This window comes from Anser cygnoides, chromosome 22, assembly GCF_040182565.1.
Source record: "Anser cygnoides isolate HZ-2024a breed goose chromosome 22, Taihu_goose_T2T_genome, whole genome shotgun sequence".
Classification (NCBI taxonomy): Eukaryota; Metazoa; Chordata; class Aves; order Anseriformes; family Anatidae; genus Anser; species Anser cygnoides.
In genome coordinates, this window is record NC_089894.1 from 4,595,818 (window position 1) to 4,615,883 (window position 20,066).

At 57.1% G+C, this 20,066-nt stretch overlaps 1 pseudogene and 1 gene segment (V, D, J or C); both read left to right on the forward strand.

The window, feature by feature from the left end:
• The first annotated feature begins 8,201 nt into the window (after nucleotides 1-8,201).
• LOC136786733 (immunoglobulin heavy variable 3-48-like) lies at nucleotides 8,202-10,511 on the forward strand (annotated as a pseudogene).
• A 3,427-nt stretch (nucleotides 10,512-13,938) lies between these two features.
• Nucleotides 13,939-19,646, forward strand: LOC136786830 (Ig heavy chain V region 6.96-like). The segment is given in 3 exon segments: nucleotides 13,939-14,736; nucleotides 15,498-15,671; nucleotides 18,282-19,646. Coding segments are annotated over 3 exon segments (573 nt in total).
• The last annotated feature ends 420 nt before the right edge of the window (nucleotides 19,647-20,066 follow it).

The following is a 20,066-nucleotide window of genomic DNA, read 5'->3' on the forward strand; positions in this document are numbered from 1 at the left end:
GGCTGTCAGACCATAAAGGGGTGATTTGGTGCTCCCCTCTCTTTCCCCTACCACGTTCACAACGTAAGGGGGCATAAGACACCTCTTCCTATATAGAGCAACCAATGGCCATTGCAGACAGTGGCCAGTGCTGATTTCTACTGATACTTGCTCACTCTTAAATTACTACTCTTTGCTCAGCACCTGTGTCAGTCACTCCCTCACAGGGCTGCCCCGCGCCCCGCCCCGCGGCCGCCTCCTCCTCCGCCGAAGGGGCCGCGGCCCCGCGGGGGGCGGGCTGGGCCGGGCCTGGGCGGGCGGAGCGGTGGGCGCTGCCCCGGCGAGGGCCCGACTTGTGGTGCGGGCAGGAGCGGCCCGAGCGCGGCCCCGCTCTGCTCCTGTCCGCCTCCCGCCGGGCGCGGCAGGGCCCGATGGCGGCCGGGCTGGGGCCGCGGCTGCTGGCCTTGGCCTTGGCCTTGGGGCCGGCCGGTGAGCGGCGGGCGGGGAGGGCAGCGGGGCCGGGGCCGGGGCCGGGTCCGGTGTGTGCGGGAGAGGGAGGCTGTCGGGGTCGGGGACGCTTTGGGAGCAGCCCCGTGTGACCCCGAGGAGGGCAGTCGGGGCAGTGCCCCTGGCCAGGGGCTTTGTCGGGAGCAACGGGGTTGGCGTTTCTGGCTCAGGCTGTGCTGGAGTTGCTGAAGCTTCTAGAGAGCATCCTCCTCTGTCTGTGAGCACACACTGCCCCACTCCCTGTGCTCTCCTTCTGCAGGTGTGTGTGCCGAATTGAGTGTGGTGGAGTCTGGCGGAGGTCTGCGAGCACCTGGAGACTCTGTTCATCTCTCCTGCCAGGGATCTGGATTCAGATTTGCAGATTATTCTGTCTGGTGGTACCGTCAGGCACCCGATGGAAGTCTCAAGTGGGTGTCCTACATCCGCTATGATGGTAGCGGAATAAAGTATGACAAAGTGGTGGAGGGCCGAGCCACAGCTTCCCGGGACAATTCCCAGTCCAAGGCTTATCTGTCCCTGCATGTCCTGGTCCCCCAGGACTCAGCCCACTACTTCTGTGCAGTTCGCACAGGGACAGGAAATCCAGCTGAGCTTTAACAGAAACCTGCTCCCTGGGCTTCTCGCCTTCTCTAAGTGTGGCACTGCCACAGAGCACAGGGAGGAGCAGCAGAACTGTATTGAGCTGCTGAAGAGGGCAGAGAATTGCCTTCAGCTCAGCCCTTTCCCACATTGCCTGTAGGGGCACATGGGATCAACAGCAGTGTCAGGGGCAAATGGCCAGGTCAGCTGGAGTGCAGCAAGAAGAGCTGCACAGGCTTCCTCATGAAAGGAAGTGCCGAGTTCTGCTTTTCGGTCCTAACAACCCCATTCCGTGGGATTGACAGTCATAACAATCCCATTCAGACTTGGGGAAGAGTGGATGGAAAGTGTCCTGACAGAAAAGGACCTGAGGGTTTTGTTTGACAGCCAGCTGAACATGAGCCAGCAGTGTGCCCGTGTTACCAAGAAGGCCAATCTCATCAGAAACAGTGAGGTCATCAGGAATGGGGAAGTAATGGTCCTTTGGGATGTGGCTCTGGTGACAACACATCTCGGATATTGTGTTCATTTTGGTCCCCTCACTACAAGGAGGTGTGCTGGGTCTGGCTGGGATGCTAACTTTCCCTGCAGCAGCCCATACAGTGCTGTGCTCTGCACATGGAGCTAGAAGAGCGCTGGTGTCACACCAGCGTTTCATCTCTTGCTGCCCAATAGTGGCACAGCATCAGGACTCCCTCCAACCCCTCAAGAGCCAGCAGGCTGGGGGTGTGTAAGTGATGGGGAGGGGACATCACAGGGGCAGCTGACCTAAACCAACCAAAGGGCTATTCCATGCCATATCATGTCACCCAGCAATAAATGTGGGAAAGGTGAAGGAGAGGCGGGGGCTCTAATTGTGGAATCGTGTGTTCTCCCAAACAATCACTACGTGTATTGAGGCCCTGCATCCCAGGATGCGGCTGATCGTCTGTCATTGATTCGAAGTAGAGTAACCGCTTTTCTCTGTCTGTGAATCTGTGCGGCCTTTTTTTTTTTTTTTCCCAATTCCTTTTCCCTTTAATTTAATCATCCTTATCTCAGACCTTGGGCCCTTTGTGTTGTTTGTTCTCCCCCTTTTTCTTTGAGGAGGGGGAGTGAGAGCGGCCATGGTGGAACTCAGGTGCCCACCCGAGTAAAACCACCACAGAAGGATATTGAGTTGCTTGAGTATGTGCAAAGAGCAACAAAGCTGGTGAAGGGACTAGAAAGCAAGTGTTATCATCAGCAGCTGAGGGAACTGGTTTTTTTTTAGTGTAGAGAAAAGGAGGCTGAGGGGAGACCTGATCATTCTCTGCAGCTATCTGAGAGAAGGTGGCAGCAAGGAGGTGTTGGTCTCTATGATTCTATGATTCCATGGTTAAACACTGGACAGCTTTTCCCTCTGGTCCTAAACGGGACTATTTTCTTGTGCAGAAGAGGTGAACTGCTGAATTTGTTTGCTGGGGAGAAACTACTAGTTTCCTGGCAGGTCAACGTGGATGATTGAGATATAGATGATTTATCATGTGTCTGGCCAGGTGATCAGTTCCGAGGCAGTCGTGATCTGCAGCAGAGCAGGGGATTGCGGCATGCGGGTGGTTTTCTGCATGGAGGCCACTCGGTTTTCTGCATCCAGGCCACTCGAGTAATCCGAGGGAACCACCAGGCACCTGCCGGGGCGCCGCGCTCCTCCGCCGTCCCCGAGCTGCCCCGCGCCCCGCCCCGCGGCCGCCTCCTCCTCCGCCGAAGGGGCCGCGGCCCCGCGGGGGGCGGGCTGGGCCGGGCCTGGGCGGGCGGAGCGGTGGGCGCTGCCCCGGCGAGGGCCCGACTTGTGGTGCGGGCAGGAGCGGCCCGAGCGCGGCCCCGCTCTGCTCCTGTCCGCCTCCCGCCGGGCGCGGCAGGGCCCGATGGCGGCCGGGCTGGGGCCGCGGCTGCTGGCCTTGGCCTTGGCCTTGGGGCCGGCCGGTGAGCGGCGGGCGGGGAGGGCAGCGGGGCCGGGGCCGGGGCCGGGTCCGGTGTGTGCGGGAGAGGGAGGCTGTCGGGGTCGGGGACGCTTTGGGAGCAGCCCCGTGTGACCCCGAGGAGGGCAGTCGGGGCAGTGCCCCTGGCCAGGGGCTTTGTCGGGAGCAACGGGGTTGGCGTTTCTGGCTCAGGCTGTGCTGGAGTTGCTGAAGCTTCTAGAGAGCATCCTCCTCTGTCTGTGAGCACACACTGCCCCACTCCCTGTGCTCTCCTTCTGCAGGTGTGTGTGCCGAATTGAGTGTGGTGGAGTCTGGCGGAGGTCTGCGAGCACCTGGAGACTCTGTTCATCTCTCCTGCCAGGGATCTGGATTCAGATTTGCAGATTATTCTGTCTGGTGGTACCGTCAGGCACCCGATGGAAGTCTCAAGTGGGTGTCCTACATCCGCTATGATGGTAGCGGAATAAAGTATGACAAAGAGGTGGAGGGCCGAGCCACAGCTTCCCGGGACAATTCCCAGTCCAAGGCTTATCTGTCCCTGCGTGCCCTGCTACCCCAGGACTCAGCCCACTACTTCTGTGCAGTTCTCACAGGGACAGGAAATCCAGCTGAGCTTTTACACAAACCTGCTCCCAGGGCCCCTCGCCTTCTCTAGGTGTGCCACTCCCACAGAGAGCAGGGAGGAGCAGCAGAACTATATTGAGCTGCTGAAGAGGGCAGAGAATTGCCTTCAGCTCAGCCCTTTCCCACATTGCCTGTAGGGGCACATGGGATCAACAGCAGTGTCAGGGGCAAATGGCCAGGTCAGCTGGAGTGCAGCAAGAAGAGATGCACAGGATTCCTCATGAAAGAAAGTGCCGAGTGCTGCTCTTGGGTCCTAACAACCCCATTCTTTGGGACTGATGGACACAACAATCCCATTCAGGCTTGTGGAAGAGTGGATGGAAAGTGTCCTGACAGAAAAGGACCTGAGGGTTTTGTTTGACAGCCAGCTGAACATGAGCCAGCGGTGTGCCCGTGTTACCAAGAAGGCCAATCTCATCAGAAACAGTGAGGTCATCAGGAATGGGGAAGTAATGGTCCTTTGGGATGTGGCTCTGGTGACAACACATCTCGGATATTGTGTTCATTTTGGTCCCCTCACTACAAGGAGGTGTGCTGGGTCTGGCTGGGATGCAAACTTTCCCTGCAGCAGCCCATACAGTGCTGTGCTCTGCACGTGGAGCTAGAAGAGCACTGGTGTCACACCAGCGTTTCATCTCTTGCTGCCCAATAGTGGCACAGCGTCAGGACTCCCTCCAACCCCTCAAGAGCCAGCAGGCTGGGGGTGTGTAAGTGATGGGGAGGGGACATCACAGGGGCAGCTGACCTAAACCAACCAAAGGGCTATTCCATGCCATATGACGTCACTCAGCAATAAATGTGGTTAAGGTGAAGGAGAGGCGGGGGCTCTAATTGTGGAATCGTGTGTTCTCCCAAACAATCACTGTGTGTATTGAGGCCCTGCATCCCAGGATGTGGCTGATCGTCTCTAGTGGATTCTAAGTAGAGTAACTGCTTTTCTCTCCCTGTGAATCTGTGCGGCCTTTTTTTTTTTCCCCACTTCCTTTTACCCTTTAATTAAATCATCCTTATCTCAGACCTTGGGCCCTTTGTGTTGTTTGTTCTCCCCCTTTTTCTTTGAGGAGGGGGAGCGAGAGAGCAGCTGTGGTGGAATTCAGCTGCCTACCCGAGTAAAACCACCACAGAAGGATATTGAGTTGCTTGAGTATGTGCAAAGAGCAACAAAGCTGGTGAAGGGACTAGAAAGCAAGTGTTATCATCAGCAGCTGAGGGAACTGTTTTTTTTTTAGTGTAGAGAAAAGGAGGCTGAGGGGAGACCTGATCGTTCTCTGCAGCTATCTGAGAGAAAGTTGCAGCAAGGAGGTGTTGGTCTCTATGATTCTATGATTCCATGGTTAAACACTGGACAGCTTTTCCGTCTGGTCCTAAATGGGGCTATTTTCTTGTGCAGAAGAGGTGAACTGCTGAAATTGTTTGCTGTGGAGGAACCACTAGTTTCGCGGGCGGTCAATGTGGATGATTGAGTTAGAGATGATTTATCATGTGTCTGGCCAGGTGATCAGTTCCGAGGCAGTCGTGATCTGTAGCAGAGCAGGGGCTTGCGGCATGCGGGTGGCTTTCTGCATGGAGGAGACTCGGGTTTTCTGCATCCAGGCCACTCGAGTAATCCGAGGGAACCACCAGGCACCTGCCGGGGCGCCGCGCTCCTCCGCTGTCCCCGAGCTGCCCCGCGCCCCGCCCCGCGGCCGCCTCCTCCTCCGCCGAAGGGGCCGCGGCCCCGCGGGGGGCGGGCTGGGCCGGGCCTGGGCGGGCGGAGCGGTGGGCGCTGCCCCGGCGAGGGCCCGACTTGTGGTGCGGGCAGGAGCGGCCCGAGCGCGGCCCCGCTCTGCTCCTGTCCGCCTCCCGCCGGGCGCGGCAGGGCCCGATGGCGGCCGGGCTGGGGCCGCGGCTGCTGGCCTTGGCCTTGGTCTTGGCCTTGGGGCCGGCCGGTGAGCGGCGGGCGGGGAGGGCAGCGGGGCCGGGGCCGGGTCCGGTGTGTGCGGGAGAGGGAGGCTGTCGGGGTCGGGGACACTTTGGGAGCAGCCCCGTCTGAGCCCCGAGGAGGGCAGTCGGGGCAGTGCCCCTGGCCAGGGGTTTTCTCGCGAGTAAGGGGGTTGGCAGCTGAGGCTGTGCTGTTCTGGGGTTGCTGGGGCTTCTGGTTAGCATCCTCTTCTTTCTGTGAGCACACACTGCCCCACTCCATGTGCTCTCCTGCAGGTGTGTGGGCACAGTGGAGGCTGGTGGAGTCTGGTGGAGGTCTGCAAGCAGCTGGGAACTCTGTGAAGCTCTCCTGCCAGGGATCCGGATTCACCTTCAGTTCATTTGCTGTATGGTGGTACCGTCAGGCACCCGGTGGCAGTCTCGAGTGGGTGTCTTACATCAGCCAGCCATCTGGTACTACAAAGCAATATGGGGCTGCAGTAAAAGGTCGAGCCACAGCCTCCCGGGACAATTCGCGGGCCGAGTCATCTCTTTCCCTCCACCGTCTGCATGTGGGGGACTCAGCCCGCTATTTTTGTGCTGTTCGCACAGGGACAGGAAATACAGCAGAGCTTTAACAAAAACCCCTTTGCAGGGCATGGCGAAAACTGTGTGAGCTGCAGGGCTGGTTTTGGCTGTGTCAACTGTACGCTGCTCCCAGAGAGCAAAGGTGCATCACTGTACACCACAGATGGCCCTGTCCTTTCTGCAAGAGTTCCTTTCTCTTAATCACTCCTTTCTCTGAAGTCTCCAAAGCAGTATTGTAGTCTGAGGAGGATGTTCAACATATTTCTGGTCACCAAAGCAGCTTGCCTACTTTACCTGCCTGCAGCCCCTCTCTGCCTGCCTTTGGTCTCCTTCTTCACTTGGGCTTTAGAAAAAATGTTGCCGGTTTCCATTGTTACTCCCCTCAATGACCCATCCCTAGGCCATTTCCATGGGCTGGAAAAAGAAAAGCAGTTGTGTGAAGAGCTGTGCTGTGACTTCAGTTGCGTTTCAGGGCAGTGAGATCCAAGCAATGAAGTCTGCATTGCGGGGCTGAGCATAGTACACAGAGACCCTGCGATGCACTTACAGGTCCAACGCTTCTTATATTTACATGGCCTGTCACCAGCAGCATCCCAGTTGGCAGTACTTGCTCCAGACAAGGGCCAGGGAGGCTACTACAGCCCTAGGCCTTTACAGTCCCTGCAGACAATGGGATTGCTGAATCTCCTGCAGTGTGCCCAAGGTCTTTCTCTAGGAGATATTCCATAGAAGATAGTACAGGAGGGGTTGGGAGACTCCCTTGTTGCTCAAAACTCTTCTCTCCCACCTTAGCCTCAGGCTATGGCTCATGCTAATTGCACTGCAAGTACCCAAGAGGCAGCAAGCAGCTGCAGTGAACCTGTCCAGAGGAATAGGCTAAGCTCTGGGGAAATTACAGGCAAACTCACTTTGGCAGTAGGCTATGAAGAAGAACAGATATGCCTGTGCATGCCAGCCCTCAAGAAAAATCCACACACCTTGTCCTGTAGGCAAATTCTGTTGTTGATAGAATAGAAAGAAGGGATGCCACCCAAAGGGACCTGGACAAGCTTGAGAAGTGGGCCCACGTGAACCTAATGAGGTTCAACAAGTCTGAGTGCAAGGTGCTGCACTTGGGCCAGAGCAATCCCAGATGTGAGTACAGACTGGATGAAGAACTCACAGAGAGCAGCCCTGCCGAGAAGGACTTGGAGGTTCTGCTGGATGAAAAGCTCGGCATGAGGTGTCAGTGCGCGCTTGCAGTCCAGAAGGCCAAGTGCATCCTGGGCTGCATTAAAAGAGGAGTGGCCATCAGGTCGAGGGAGGTGATTGTCTCCCTGTAATCTGCCCTTATGAGGCTCCACTGGATCGGCACTGGTTCAAATACCATCTTCTTTCCTGGCAATTAGCATCTGGGGCACCCCTGCTGATGGATGGGTTGTCAGTCCACAGACACTTGATGGTGAGTCTGAGTCCGCACCAAGAGCACGTGGCTCCTTCTATTGTTCCTTTTCTTATGCCCCCTGCTCAGTCCTTTCAAGGCAATTAAAAGGGAATTTGGTGCTCATGATGAGCTTGTGCTTAGCTTCGTGTCCTGGTTGTCTCCCTCTTTCTCCCTCCTTGACACTAATGGCAGTGCTCAGGCTGCAACGGGAGCAAGAGCTCCTGAGCACGGGTGCTTGCAGCTGCAGGATGGCAGAGGGGAGGCTCTCACTGCCGGCTCTCGTGGGCACAGCAGGCAGCGAGCGGCCGAGCACCTTTTCGGTGTGGCCCCGGCGCGGCACTGCCGGGTCCCTCCTGCCGGGCTGCGCGGGGCTCAAGGCGGGGGCAGCGCCGGGAGGCCAGGGCCAGGAGCCTCCCTCCCTCCGGCTGCCGGGGCGCCGCGCTCCTCCGCTGCCCCCGAGCTGCCCCGCGCCCCGCCCCGCGGCCGCCTCCTCCTCCGCCGAAGGGGCCGCGGCCCCGCGGGGGGCGGGCTGGGCCGGGCCTGGGCGGGCGGAGCGGTGGGCGCTGCCCCGGCGAGGGCCCGACTTGTGGTGCGGGCAGGAGCGGCCCGAGCGCGGCCCCGCTCTGCTCCTGTCCGCCTCCCGCCGGGCGCGGCAGGGCCCGATGGCGGCCGGGCTGGGGCCGCGGCTGCTGGCCTTGGCCTTGGCCTTGGGGCCGGCCGGTGAGCGGCGGGCGGGGAGGGCAGCGGGGCCGGGTCCGGGTCCGGGTCCGGTGTGTGCGGGAGAGGGAGGCTGTCGGGGTCGGGGACGCTTTGGGAGCAGCCCCGTGTGACCCCGAGGAGGGCAGTCGGGGCAGTGCCCCTGGCCAGGGGCTTTGTCGGGAGCAAGGCGGTTGGCGTTTCTGTCTGTGCTGTGCTGGGCTGGAGTCGCTGGGGCTTCTAGAGAGCATCCTCCTCCATCCGTGGGCACACACTGCCCCGCTCCCTGTGCTCTCCTGCAGGCGTGTGTGCCGAATTGAGTCTGGTGGAGTCTGGTGGAGGTCTGCGAGCGCCTGGAGACTCTGTGCATCTCTCCTGCCAGGGATCCGGATTCAACTTTGGTTATTATGATATCTTGTGGTACCGTCAGGCACCCGGTGGCAGTCTCGAGTGGGTGTCCTACATCAACTATGATGGTAGCACAATAGAATATGGCAAAGCGGTGGAGGGCCGAGCCACAGCTTCCCGGGACAATTCCCAGTCCAAGTTTTCTCTGTCCCTGCATGCCCTGGTCCCCCAGGACTCAGCCCACTACTTCTGTGCAGTTCGCACAGGGACAGGAAATCCAGCTGAGCTTTAACAGAAACCTGCTCCCAGGGCCCCTCGCCTTCTCTAAGTGTGGCACTGTGACAGAGAACGGGGAGGAGCAGCAGAACTCAGGTTGGACTCGATGATCTTGAGGTCTCTTCCAACCTAGAAATCTGTGATACTGTGTAACTGTATTGAGCTGCTGAAGAGGGCAGAGAATTGCCTTCAGCTCAGCCCTTTCCCACATGGCCTGTAGGGGCACATGGGATCAACAGCAGTGTCAGGGGCAAATGGCCAGGTCAGCTGGAGTGCAGCAAGAAGAGCTGCACAGGCTTCCTCATGAAAGGAAGTGCCAAGTGCTGCTCTTGGGTCCTAACAACCCCATTCCGTGGGATTGACAGTCATAACAATCCCATTCAGACTTGGGGAAGAGTGGATGGAAAGTGTCCTGACAGAAAAGGACCTGAGGGTTTTGTTTGACAGCCAGCTGAACATGAGCCAGCAGTGTGCCCCTGTGGCCCAGAAGGCCAATGGCATCTTGACCTGCATCAGAAACAGTGTGGCCATGAGGACTAGGGAAGTGATTGTCCTGCTTAAGCCCCATTTTGATGATTATGTGAATCCTCCCTGTCACATCGTGCCATGCTCTTTGCTCAGCAGCTGCATCAGTCACTTCCTCACAGGGCTTCTGGTTCCTCTCTCCTTCCCCCCACTTCCTTCTAGTTTAAAGCCCTCCTTGTGAGGTCTGCCATCCCCTCAGCAGGAACGTCTTTGTTGCACTGTGTGAGACTGGGAAAATGCGAGGAGGCCACGGCCAGAAGCCTCTGGCTGCTGGGTGACACGCTCCTCCCCACCCTGCTCCCTGCCCCGCACCCTCCTCTTCTGCCAAAGAGGCCGCAGCCCCACAGGGTGCAGGATGGACACTAAGTGGCATGTTTTTTTATCCTATCCATAATAGGACTTGGTAGGTGAGGTTGATGGTTGGACTTGATGATCTTACGGGTCTTTTCCAGCCTTAATGATTCTACAGTTCTGTGATTTCCATGCATGTCACCATCTGGGGATGCAGGCTGATTGTCAATGACTATAGCATCTCATGATACCAGCATGCACACAGGTCCAAAGTCCTGTGTGATGCACCAGTAGAGAGGTGTTCAGGGATTCTTTCAGATTGTTGGACTACTCAAGAAATCCCTCATTACAAGTGAGCCAGTATCCTGGTTTTGGCTAGGATAGAGTTAATTTTCCTCCAAGTGTCTGGTAGGGTGCTGTGTTTTGGACTTAGGGTGAAATTAATCTTGATGTCACACTTATGTTTTAATTGTTGCAGAGCAGTGCTTACACTAAGCCAAGGAGTTTTCAGCTTCTCACACTCTCCTGCAAGTGGGCAGGCTTGGGGTGCAGCAGGAGCTGGGAGGGGACAGAACCTGGACAGCTGACCCAAACTGGCCAAAGGGGCATTCCGTACCATAGGACATCCTGCTAAACAATTAATATGGGGTGGCTGGTGGGGATGTGGGCACCGGCTGCTCAGGGATAGGCTGGGCATCGGTCAGCGTGTGGTGAGCAATTGCATTGTGCATCACTTGTTCGTACACAGTAGTAGTAGTAGTACTATTATTACTATTATTACCTTTCCTTTGCTATTCTAATAAACTGTGTCTATCTCAAGCCACAAGCTTTCATTTTAATTCTTTTTTGATTGTCTCTCCTGTTCCAGAGAGGGAGGGGGGAGTGTGATTGAACGGCTGGTGGTGCTTACCTGCCAGCGGGGTTAAACCACTACAGAAAGGGAGGAAATAAATATATAACAGTTGAAGAGAAAGCAGGAAAGAATGCAAGAAAGAAGGAAAAAAAGAGGGAGAGAGAGTTTGTTTGTTTGTTTGTTTGTTTGTTTTACATCTGTACTGCTTCTAGAGAGATATTTACAATTTACTGATTCTTTAAGGCCTTAATCTAAATAACACGTGCATGAGTCACCCCTCCAGTATGAATATCCACTGGAACATGCTCCAAATGCTCAAGATGCACCAGGTTGAATTGTGACTTTCCTGCCAGGTAGCCTCACGGGGATCCCATCTGATGAGTGGGTTGTTGGTCCACAGGCCAGCTGACGGTGCGTCTAAGTCTGCACTGAGAGCATGCGGCTCCTTTTCTGCCTTCTCCTACTCCCCATGCTCATCCCTTTCAATGCGATTGAAATCATATTGAGCTTGTATTCATCTTATCTTCCAAGTAGTTGCTAGCACACATCGTCATCTTTGAGTTTGTACAATACTTGCATTCTTCTGCTCCCCTTTATCTCTGTTTGTGGGTGTCTGTGGTGTCCCTACTGGTTCAGTACGACGTATTGGAGCTCGGGGTGAAACCAGCAGGTGTCGTGTCCTGTCATGGTGCAGCACTGATCAAGCTGCACAGTTTCATGACTTAAGCCGTGACGTACCCATGAAGTCTGAGCTTTGAGGACACCGCAAATGGAGTTCCCTCTTGAACAGCCTTTTCCATCCTAAGCCCTACCTTCTCCTATGACACTTGGAGAGGCACCCCAGCATGCCCTCTGCCTAGAAAGGGCTTGCAGGATTTCTCCTTGATGGTGCCTTGTGGGCACTTCCTGGGCTACATGCAAGTGCTGAAGGTGGTTCTGCTTAAGCGCCCTTTTGTTGATTTGTGAAGCCTCCCTGTCACATCACCCCATGCCCTTTGCTCAGCACCCGTGTCAGTCACTCCCTCACAGGGCTGCTGGCTCATCTCTCCCTCCACGGTAGTTCCTGCTCGACAGCCCCCCATTGGAGGTCCACCTATCGGCCACAAATGCTTTGCTCCGCTTCATGCCCTGGCTGTCTCCCTCTTTCTCCCTCCCTGACACTAATGGCAGTGCTCAGGCTGCAACGGGAGCAAGAGCTCCTGAGCACGGGTGTTTGCAGCTGCAGGATGGCAGAGGGGAGCCTCTCACTGCCGGCTCTCGTGGGCACAGCAGACAGCGAGCGGCCGAGCACCTTTTCGGTGTGGCCCCGGCGCGGCACTGCCGGGTCCCTCCTGCCGGGCTGCGCGGGGCTCAAGGCGGGGGCAGCGCCGGGAGGCCAGGGTCAGGAGCCTCCCTCCCTCCGGCTGCCGGGGCGCCGCGCTCCTCCGCTGCCCCCGAGCTGCCCCGCGCCCCGCCCCGCGGCCGCCTCCTCCTCCGCCGAAGGGGCCGCGGCCCCGCGGGGGGCGGGCTGGGCCGGGCCTGGGCGGGCGGAGCGGTGGGCGCTGCCCCGGCGAGGGCCCGACTTGTGGTGCGGGCAGGAGCGGCCCGAGCGCGGCCCCGCTCTGCTCCTGTCCGCCTCCCGCCGGGCGCGGCAGGGCCCGATGGCGGCCGGGCTGGGGCCGCGGCTGCTGGCCTTGGCCTTGGCCTTGGGGCCGGCCGGTGAGCGGCGGGCGGGGAGGGCAGCGGGGCCGGGGCCGGGTCCGGGTCCGGTGTGTGCGGGAGAGGGAGGCTGTCGGGGTCGGGGACGCTTTGGGAGCAGCCCTGTCTGAGCCCCGAGGACGGTTGTTGGCGGCTTTCTATCTGTCAAGTTGGCGGATCAGGCTGTGCTCAGCTGGCGGTGCTGAGGTGGCTGGGGAACTTCTGTCTCCACTTGTGGGCACACACTGCCCCACTCCCTCTGCTCTTCTTCTGTAGGTGTGTGTGCTCAATGGAAGCTGGTGGTGTCTGGTGGAGGTGTTCGAGTACCAGGGGAATCCGTGCACCTCTCCTGCCAGGGATCCGGATTCAACTTTGGAGATTATCATGTCTTCTGGTACCGTCAGGCACCCGGTGGCAGTCTCGAGTGGGTGTCCTTCATTGACAGAAGTAGTCGTAGTAAATACTATGGCAAAGCGGTTGAGGGCCGAGCCGAAGCTTCCCGAGACAATTCCCAGTCCAAGGCTTATCTGTCCCTGCGTGCCCTGCTACCCCAGGACTCAGCCCACTACTTCTGTGCTGTTCACACAGGGACAGGAAATCCAGCTGAGCTTTAACACAAACCTGCTCCCCTCGTGTTTTCTACCTGTACTGCTGCCATGGAGAACGGGGAGGAGCAGCAGAACTGTATCGAGCTGCTGAAGAGGGCAGAGAATTGCCTTCAGCTCAGCCCTTTCCCACATGGCCTGTAGGGGCACATGGGATCAACAGCAGTATCAGGGGCAAATGGCCAGGTCAGCTGGAATGCAGCAAGAAGAGATGCACAGGCTTCCTCATGAAAGGAAGTGCCGAGTGCTGCTCTTGGGTCCTAACAACCCCATTCCGTGGGATTGACGGTCATAACAATCCCATTCAGACTTGTGGAAGAGTGGATGGAAAGTGTGCTGACAGAAAAGGTCCTGAGGGTTTTGTCTGACAGCCAGCTGAACATGAGCCAGCAGTGTGCCCCTGTTACCAAGAAGGCCAATCTCATCAGAAACAGTGAGGCCATCAGGAATGGGGAAGTAATGGTCCTTTGGGATGTGGCTCTGGTGACAACACATCTCGGATATTGTGTTCATTTTGGTCCCCTCACTACAAGGAGGTGTGCTGGGTCTGGCTGGGATGCTAACTTTCCCTGCAGCAGCCCATACAGTGCTGTGCTCTGCATGTGGAGCTGGAAGAGCACTGGTATCACACCAGCGTTTCATCTCTTGCTGCCCAATAGTGGAACAGCACCAGGACTCCCTCCAGCCCCCCAAGAGCCAGCAGGCTGGGGGTGTGTAAGTGATGAGGAGGGGACATGACTGGGGCAGCTGACCTAAACCAACCAAAGGGCTATTCCATGCCATATGATGTCACCCAGCAATAAATGTGGTTAAGGTGAAGGAGAGGCGGGGGCTCTAATTGTGGAATCGTGTGTTCTCCCAAACAATCACTATGTGTATTGAGGCCCTGCATCCCAGGATGTGGCTGATCGTCTCTAGTGGATTCTAAGTAGAGTAACTGCTTTTCTCTCCCTGTGCTTCTGTGCGGCCTTTTTTTTTTCCCACTTCCTTTTACCTTTAATTAAATCATCCTTATCTCAGACCTTGAGCCCTTTGTGTTGTTTGTTCTCCCCCTTTTTCTTTGAGGAGGGGGAGTGAGAGAGCGGCCGTGGTGGACTTCAGCTGCCCACCCGAGTAAAACCACCACAGAAGGATGTTGAGTTGCTTGAGTATGTGCAAAGAGCAACAAAGCTGGTGAAGGGACTAGAAAGCAAGTGTTATCATCAGCATCTGACGGAACTGTTTTTTTTTTAGTGTAGAGAAAAGGAGGCTGAGGGGAGACCTGATCATTCTCTGCAGCTATCTGAGAGAAGGTGGCAGCAAGGAGCTGTTGGTCTCTATGATTCTATGATTCCATGGTTAAACACTGGACAGCTTTTCCCTCTGGTCCTAAATGGGGCTATTTTCTTGTGCAGAAGAGGTGAACTGCTGGAATTGTTTGCTGTGGAGGAACCACTAGTTTCGCGGGCGGTCAGTGTGGATGATTGAGTTAGAGATGATTTATCATGTGCCTGGCCAGGTGATCAGTTCCGAGGCAGTCGTGATCTGTAGCAGAGCAGGGGCTTGCGGCATTCGGGTGGCTTTCTGCATGGAGGCCACTCGGGTTTTCTGCATCCAGGCCTCTCGAGTAATCCGAGGGAACCACCAGGCACCTGCCGGGGCGCCGCGCTCCTCCGCCGCCCCCGAGCTGCCCCGCGCCCCGCCCCGCGGCCGCCTCCTCCTCCGCCGAAGGGGCCGCGGCCCCGCGGGGGGCGGGCTGGGCCGGGCCTGGGCGGGCGGAGCGGTGGGCGCTGCCCCGGCGAGGGCCCGACTTGTGGTGCGGGCAGGAGCGGCCCGAGCGCGGCCCCGCTCTGCTCCTGTCCGCCTCCCGCCGGGCGCGGCAGGGCCCGATGGCGGCCGGGCTGGGGCCGCGGCTGCTGGCCTTGGCCTTGGCCTTGGGGCCGGCCGGTGAGCGGCGGGCGGGGAGGGCAGCGGGGCCGGGGCCGGGTCCGGGTCCGGTGTGTGCGGGAGAGGGAGGCTGTCGAGGTCGGGGACGCTTTGGGAGCAGCCCCGTGTGACCCCGAGGAGGGCAGTCGGGGCAGTGCCCCCTGGCCGGAGGCTTTGTCGGGAGCAAGGCTGTTGGCTACTCAGGCTGTGCTGGGAGCAACCATGCGGCTGGGAAACATTGTACTGTCTGGCTCCATGTACTCTTTTTCCACAGGGGTGTGGGCACAGCCAAGGGTTGTGGAGTCCGGCGGAGGTGTTCGAGCACCTGGGGATTCCGTACTCCTCTCCTGCCAGGGATATGCCTTGACTTACATCAACTATTATTTTTGGTGGTACCGTCAGGCACCCAGTGGCAGTCTTGAGTGCGTCTCTTACATCAGCTATGATTCTTCAGACATTCATTACCTGCCAGGGGTAAAAGGTAGAGCCACGGCCTCCCGCAATAATTCCCGGTCAGTGGCATTTCTGCTTTTGCATGGCCTGCGCCGCCAGGACTCAGCCCACTATTTCTGTGTGGTTCGCACAGCAACAGGAAATCCAGCCAATTTTAAACATAAACTTGCTCCCAAGCCACATTGCCTTCACCAAGTCAGGGTCTTTCTTGGGAACAAGCGGGTTGGCAGCTCAGGCTGTGCCGGGCTGGGGTTGCTGGGGCTTCTGGTTAGCATCCTCTTCTGTCCATGAGCACAAACTGCCCCACTCCCTCTGCTCTCTTTCTGCAGGTGTGGGGGCACAGTGGAGCTTGGTGGAGTCTGGTGGAGGTCTGCAAGCAGCCGGGGACTCCATGCACCTCTCCTGCCAGGGATCCGGATTCAACTTCAGAAGTTACCATGTGCTGTGGTACTGCCAGGCACCCAGTGGCAGGATTGAGTGGGTGTCCTTCATCAACACATCTGGTAATACAAAAGAGTACGGAAAAGCGGTGCAGGGCCGATCCACAGCCTCCCGGGACAATTCCCAGTCCAAGACTTATCTTTCCCTGCGTGCCCTGCTACCCCAGGACTCAGCCCACTACTTCTGTGCTGTTCACACTGGGACAGGAAATCCAGCTGAGCTTTTACACAAACCTGCTCCCAGGGCCCCTCGCCTTCTCTAAGTGTGGCACTGCCACAGAGAACGGGGAGGAGCAGCAGAACTGTATTGAGCTGCTGAAGAGGGCAGAGAATTGCCTTCAGCTCAGCCCTTTCCCACATTGCCTGTAGGGGCATATGGGATCAACAGCAGTATCAGGGGCAAATGGCCAGGTCAGCTGGAGTGCAGCAAGAAGAGATGCACAGGCTTCCTCATGAAAGGAAGTGCCGAGTGCTGCTCTTGGGTCCTAACAACCCCATTCCGTGGGATTGACGGTCATAACAATCCCGTTCAGACTTGTGGAAGAGTGGATGGAAAGTGTCCTGACAGAAAAGGACCTGAGGGTTTTGTCTGACAGCCAGCTGAACATGAGCCAGCAGTGTGCCCCTGTGGCCCAGAAGGCCAATGGCATCCTGACCTGCATCAGTAACAGTGTGGCCATGAGGACTAGGGAAGTGATCGTCCTGCTTAAGCCCCATTTTGATGATTTTGTGAATCCTCCCTGTCACATCGTGCCATGCTCTTTGCTCAGCAGCTGCATCAGTCACTTCCTCACAGGGCTTCTGGTTCCTCTCTCCTTCCCCACCTTCCTTCTAGTTTAAAGCCCTCCTTGTGAGGTTTGCCATCCCCTCAGCAGGAACGTCTTTGCCGTGCTGTGTGAGACTGGGGCAGCGCGAGGAGGCCATGGCCAGAAGCCTCTGGCTGCTGGGGTGACACACTCCTCCCCACCCTGCTCTCTTCCCCGTGCCCACCTCCTCCTCCTCCAGAGGCTGCAGTCCTGCGGGAGGCGGGATGGACACTAAGTGGTATGTTATTTTTTATCCTATCCATGACAGGATTTGTTAGGTAAGGTTGATGGTTGGACGTGATGATCTTACGGGTCTTTTCCAGCCTTAATGATTCTACAGTTCTGTGATTTCCATGCATGTCACCATCTGGGGATGCAGGCTGATTGTCAATGACTATAGCACCTCATGATACTAGAATGCACACAGGTCCACATTCCTCTTGGTCCCTCAAGAACAAAAATTCCTATTCCTACCCCTTATGGAAGGCTGCCATGTGTGGGTGTGCCACCACGTCCTGGGACAGTTTCTAGGTGGTGAAATATATCATCCCGCATGTCCTGCATCCCTGGGACTCCACTTGCTACTTCTGTGCTGCCCCTTTGGGGACAGAAAGCTGAGATGTTCCCTGACACGAACCTCCTGCTAGGGCTTCTCACCCTCCCCATGCTCACTCTCACAGCCCAGCAAAGGGGCCAGCCTGGACATGGGCTCGGACAGACTGCAGCTGTGGCCTGTGCTGCATGATGCACCAGTAGAGGGGTGTCCAGGGATTCTTTCAGATTGTGGGCCTACTCATGAAATCCCTCATTACAAGTGAGCCAGTATCCTGGTTTTGGCTAGGATAGAGTTAATTTTCCTGCAAGTATCTGGTAGGGTGCTGTGTTTTGGACTTAGGGTGAAATTAATCTTGATGTCATTCTGATGTTGTAATTGTTGCAGAGCAGTCCTTACAAGGAAGGAAAGAAGGAAGGAAGGAAGGACGGAAGGAAGGAAGGAAGGAAAGAAAGGAGTTTTTTTTGTCTGTTGTTGTTGTGTTTTTTGTTTTCTAGTTCTGTACAGCCTCCAGAGAGATATTTACAATTTATTGATATTTTAAGGCCTTAATCCAAATAAGACACGTGCATGAGTCAACCCTCCAATATCAATTTCTCCCGGAACGTGCTCAAAACGTTTGAGACGCACCAGGTTGAATTGCGACTTTTCTGCTAGTTAGCCTCGGGGGCACTCCTTCTGATGTGTGGGTTGTCGGTCCACCGGCCAGCTGACGGTGAGGCCAGGGCCAGGAGCCTCCCTCCCTCCGGCTGCCGGGGCGCCGCGCTCCTCCGCCGCCCCCGAGCTGCCCCGCGCCCCGCCCCGCGGCCGCCTCCTCCTCCGCCGAAGGGGCCGCGGCCCCGCGGGGGGCGGGCTGGGCCGGGCCTGGGCGGGCGGAGCGGTGGGCGCTGCCCCGGCGAGGGCCCGACTTGTGGTGCGGGCAGGAGCGGCCCGAGCGCGGCCCCGCTCTGCTCCTGTCCGCCTCCCGCCGGGCGCGGCAGGGCCCGATGGCGGCCGGGCTGGGGCCGCGGCTGCTGGCCTTGGCCTTGGCCTTGGGGCCGGCCGGTGAGCGGCGGGCGGGGAGGGCAGCGGGGCCGGGGCCGGGGCCGGGGCGTGCGGGAGAGGGAGGCTGTCGGGGTCGGGGACGCTTTGGGAGCAGCCCCGTGTGACCCCGAGGAGGGCAGTTGGGGCAATGCCCCTGGCCAGGGGCTTTGTCGGGAGCAAGGCGGTTGGCGTTATGGGCTGTGCTGTGCTGGAGTCGCTGGAGCTTCTAGAGAGCATCGTCCTCCACCCGTAGGTACACACTGCCCCACTCCCTGTGCTCTCCTTCTGCAGGCGTGTGTGCTGAATCGAGTCTGGTGGCGTCTGGTGGAGGTCTGCGAGCACCTGGAGACTCCGTGCATCTCTCGTGCCAGGCATCCGGACTCAGCTTCGGAGATTATTATGATGTCTTGTGGTACCGTCAGGCACCCGGTGGCAGTCTCGAGTGGCTGTCCTACATCAACTATTATGGTAGCATAATACAGTATGGCAAAGTGGTGGAGGGCCGAGCTACAGCTTCCCGGGACAATTCCCAGTCGAAATCTTCTCTGTCCCTGCATGCCCTGGTCCCCCAGGACTCAGCCCACTACATCTGTGCTGTTCACACAGGGACAGGAAATCCAGCTGAGCTTTAACACAAACCTGCTCCCAGGGCCCCTCGCCTTCTCTAAGTGCATTACTGTGACAGAGAACGGGGAGGAGCAGCAGAACTGTATTGAGCTGCTGAAGAGGGCAGAGAATTGCCTTCAGCTCAGCCCTTTCCCACATTGCCTGTAGGGGCACATGGGATCAACAGCAGTGTCAGGGGCAAATGGCCAGGTCAGCTGGAGTGCAGCAAGAAGAGATGCACAGGCTTCCTCATGAAAGGAAGTGCCAAGTGCTGCTCTTGGGTCCTAACAACCCCATTCCGTGGGATTGACAGATGTAATAATCCCGTTCAGGCTTGGGGAAGAGTGGATGGAAGGTGTGCTGGCAGACAAGGTCCCGAGGGTTTTGTTTGACAGCCAGCTGATCATGAGCCAGCAGTGTGCCCCTGTTACCAAGAAGGCCAATCTCATCAGAAACAGTGAGGCCATCAGGAGTGGGGAAGTAATGGTCCTTTGGGATGTGGCTCTGGTTACAACACATCTCAGATATTGTGTTCATTTTGGTCCCCTCACTACAAGGAGGTGTGCTGGGTCTGGCTGGGATGCTAACTTTCCCTGCAGCAGCCAATACAGTGCTGTGCTCTGCACGTGGAGCTAGAAGAACGCTGGTGTCACACCAGCGTTTCATCTCTTGCTGCCCAATAGAGGCACAGCGTCAGGACTCCCTCCAACCCCCCAAGAGCCAGGAGGCTGGGGGTGTGTAAGTGATGGGGAGGGGACATGACTGGGGCAGCTGACCTAAACCAACCAAAGGGCTATTCCATGCCATATGATGTCACTCAGCAATAAATGTGGTTAAGGTGAAGGAGAGGCGGGGGCTCTAATTGTGGAATCGTGTGTTCTCCCAAACAATCAGTAAGTGTATTGAGGCCCTGCATCCCAGGATGTGGCTGAATGTTTCTCATTGATGGGAAGTAGAGGGTAACTGCCTTTCTCTCTCTGTGCTTCCGTGCAACCTTTGCTTTTTTTTTTCCCTCTTCCTTTTGCCTTTAATTAAATCATCCTTATCTCAGACCTTGAGCCCTTTGTGTTTGTTCTCCCCCTTTTTCTTTGAGGAGGGGGAGTGAGAGCGGCCATGGTGGAACTCTGGTGCCCACCCGAGTAAAACCACCACAGAAGGATATTGAGTTGCTTGAGTATGTGCAAAGAGCAACAAAGCTGGTGAAGGGACTAGAAAGCAAGTGTTATCATCAGCAGCTGAGGGAACTGTTTTTTTTTTTTTTTTGAGTGTAGAGAAAAGGAGGCTGAGGGGAGACCTGATCATTCTCTGCAGCTATCTGAGAGAAGGTTGCAGCAAGGAGGTGTTGGTCTCTATGATTCTATGATTCCATGGTTAAACACTGGACAGCTTTTCCGTCTGGTCCTAAATGGGGCTATTTTCTTGTGCAGAAGAGGTGAACTGCTGAATTTGTTTGCTGGGGAGGAACCACTA